The 2,057-nt window shown below is 42.1% G+C and overlaps 1 protein-coding gene across 1 annotated transcript in view; it reads right to left on the bottom strand.

Annotated features, from left to right (window-relative positions):
• Positions 1-538: 538 nt before the first annotated feature.
• The window catches only part of tm2d2 (TM2 domain containing 2), a 6,098-nt gene continuing 4,579 nt past the window's right edge, over positions 539-2,057 (bottom strand). The window contains exon 4 of the mRNA XM_017306524.1: positions 539-2,056. Within this exon, the coding sequence (XP_017162013.1) occupies positions 1,927-2,056 (130 nt within the window). The 3' untranslated portion in view covers positions 539-1,926. The remainder of the gene's footprint in view (position 2,057) is intronic.

Below are 2,057 nucleotides of genomic sequence, written 5' to 3'. Positions count from 1 at the left end.
TGGAAGTTTGTTTAAGATTAGGACTTTAATGGGATGGAGCTCAGCAGCTGGACACAGCAACACTGCTCTGCAAATCCTGATATTCCTCATATTTACCCTAAAAAACACCCAAACATCACTTTGTCTTGAGGTTTGCAGTTTCATTTTGTCTTGTGTGAGAGGACGGCGACTGGAATCAGTCAAAACATGAAGCTTTAAAAAACCCAACTGCTGAGATGAACCTGTTAAAACCAACATGTGAATTATGCAGGCTGTGACCTGGAGAAGCAGCTGAATGTTTTGGAAGATCGCCGCTGAGTGAAAACACATCATCAGGGGGATAGTCGGAGTCTCTAAAGCAGACATSTTCAGCAACACGTCGGTGGMGGTTTGAGACAGAAAGAAAACGAGCTGATTTGTCCGGGTTTGATGAATGAGAGCAGGTGAGAATGAACGGAAATCCATTCCAAGCACAGACCRAACGTCTCCGCTGGTTTGACGGTGAACCTTTAACCTGCATGTGCACATCAGTGAAGGAAGAATGACAAACAAACCATGATTTGGCATTGAAATTTTCATTTATGTGACGTGACGCCAAGAAAGAAAGAAAACAGTCCACATTTACTTAATCCAAACTAAGCAGATGCGGTGAACACGAGGTCACTGGCTGGGTCAGAGCAGGCAGAACCGCAGCCCAATCCATTTTGGTCATGTCTCAATTTGGCAAATTCAAACTTTCTGTAGTAACCTTGGAAACCAAGAGAGGTTGAGCTTCTAGTCTAGTGGGTATACCGCAAAATGAAAAAGTCACGGTTTCAAACCCACCGTTCCTGTGGTATCYGATTTTTTTTCTGATCAGATTCCTCTGTTTAGCTGCTAGCTATGAAAGTTCGATGATTGCYGATTACCCCGGACTCCCAGTCGCCCCGTCTAAAGAAATGAAGACTGCGACGTGGGAAGGGAGAAGACAGACGGCAGCTTTGCGGAWTAACRGTGTTCTATGAGCAAAATGTGTTTACGGACAGCAGCAACCAGAGGAGGCGACGCGAGCGCCATCCATCACTATTTACTAAATTCAAGGTAAAATAACATTGATGCCGTCTGCAGAGCTAAACACTCTATAAGAGTGTTTAGAGTTGTTTGATTGTTCCACTGGTAAAGTTCAAGTGAAAGCAACTGAGAGTCTACGTCGCTTTACCATGCATTTTATGACAGCAGTATTTTGTTGTATAGAAATTTACATTGTATTCTACATTTCATTCTTACTTATGTGGAGCTTATTGTGCGTTTTCTGTATGCCCTGCTGCACAGTAGTTTCCCAATTCTGGGATGAATAAAATACATCTTATATTAATTAATAGGTGCTTCTGCTACATTTTATTTACTTATTTTAAGTCCAAGATTTATAAAAAAAAAAGTTAAATGAGTAAAAGCAATGTCATAGCAACAGTATGAATATTTGTTGCTTTTCTGTTCAAATGATACAGCTCTGGGCGTAAACACACACATAAAAAACAAAAACAAACAAACAAAAAAAATATATATATAAAAGCAACATGTTTGTGGTAAAAGATTATTTTTTTACAACTGGTCACAGGTATCAGACTTCAGGACACATGGCTTTAAACTACATCCTGAATTCAGGTTGAAATTTACAAACAGTACATTTATGAAGTAGAACCTTAAAATAAGAGTAATTTCTGTCCATATTTGTTGTAAATAAATTAGCTTAAATACATAGAAAATAGACCAAACCATTTTCTTGGCTGATTGAGGGCATAATGAACCAATAGTCATGAAAACACCAACTGCTGCTCCTCTACAGCTCCAAAAGGACACGTTGTCCCTCATCTTGTGGACTCKGTCCCTAGAGTCCCCCAGAGGCCTCGGGGTTCCACTCAGAAACAGCCCACACTCCTCTCCCCCTGCAGGCTGACACCGCCCGCCTCAGTAGTAGGTGCACCAGTTGCTGTAGTCGCTGGGCATCAGACCGCCGGTGATGAGCAAAATCAGGTCCACGAACCACCAGATTCCCAGGCCTCCCAGGGTGAGCAGCTTCCCCACGGCTGTGCCCGTGT

The sequence above is a fragment of the Poecilia reticulata genome, linkage group LG9 (genome assembly GCF_000633615.1).
Source record: "Poecilia reticulata strain Guanapo linkage group LG9, Guppy_female_1.0+MT, whole genome shotgun sequence".
Taxonomy (NCBI): domain Eukaryota; kingdom Metazoa; phylum Chordata; class Actinopteri; order Cyprinodontiformes; family Poeciliidae; genus Poecilia; species Poecilia reticulata.
Note: the sequence above shows the minus strand (reverse complement) of the source record. Positions and strands in the feature narration are given on the sequence as shown.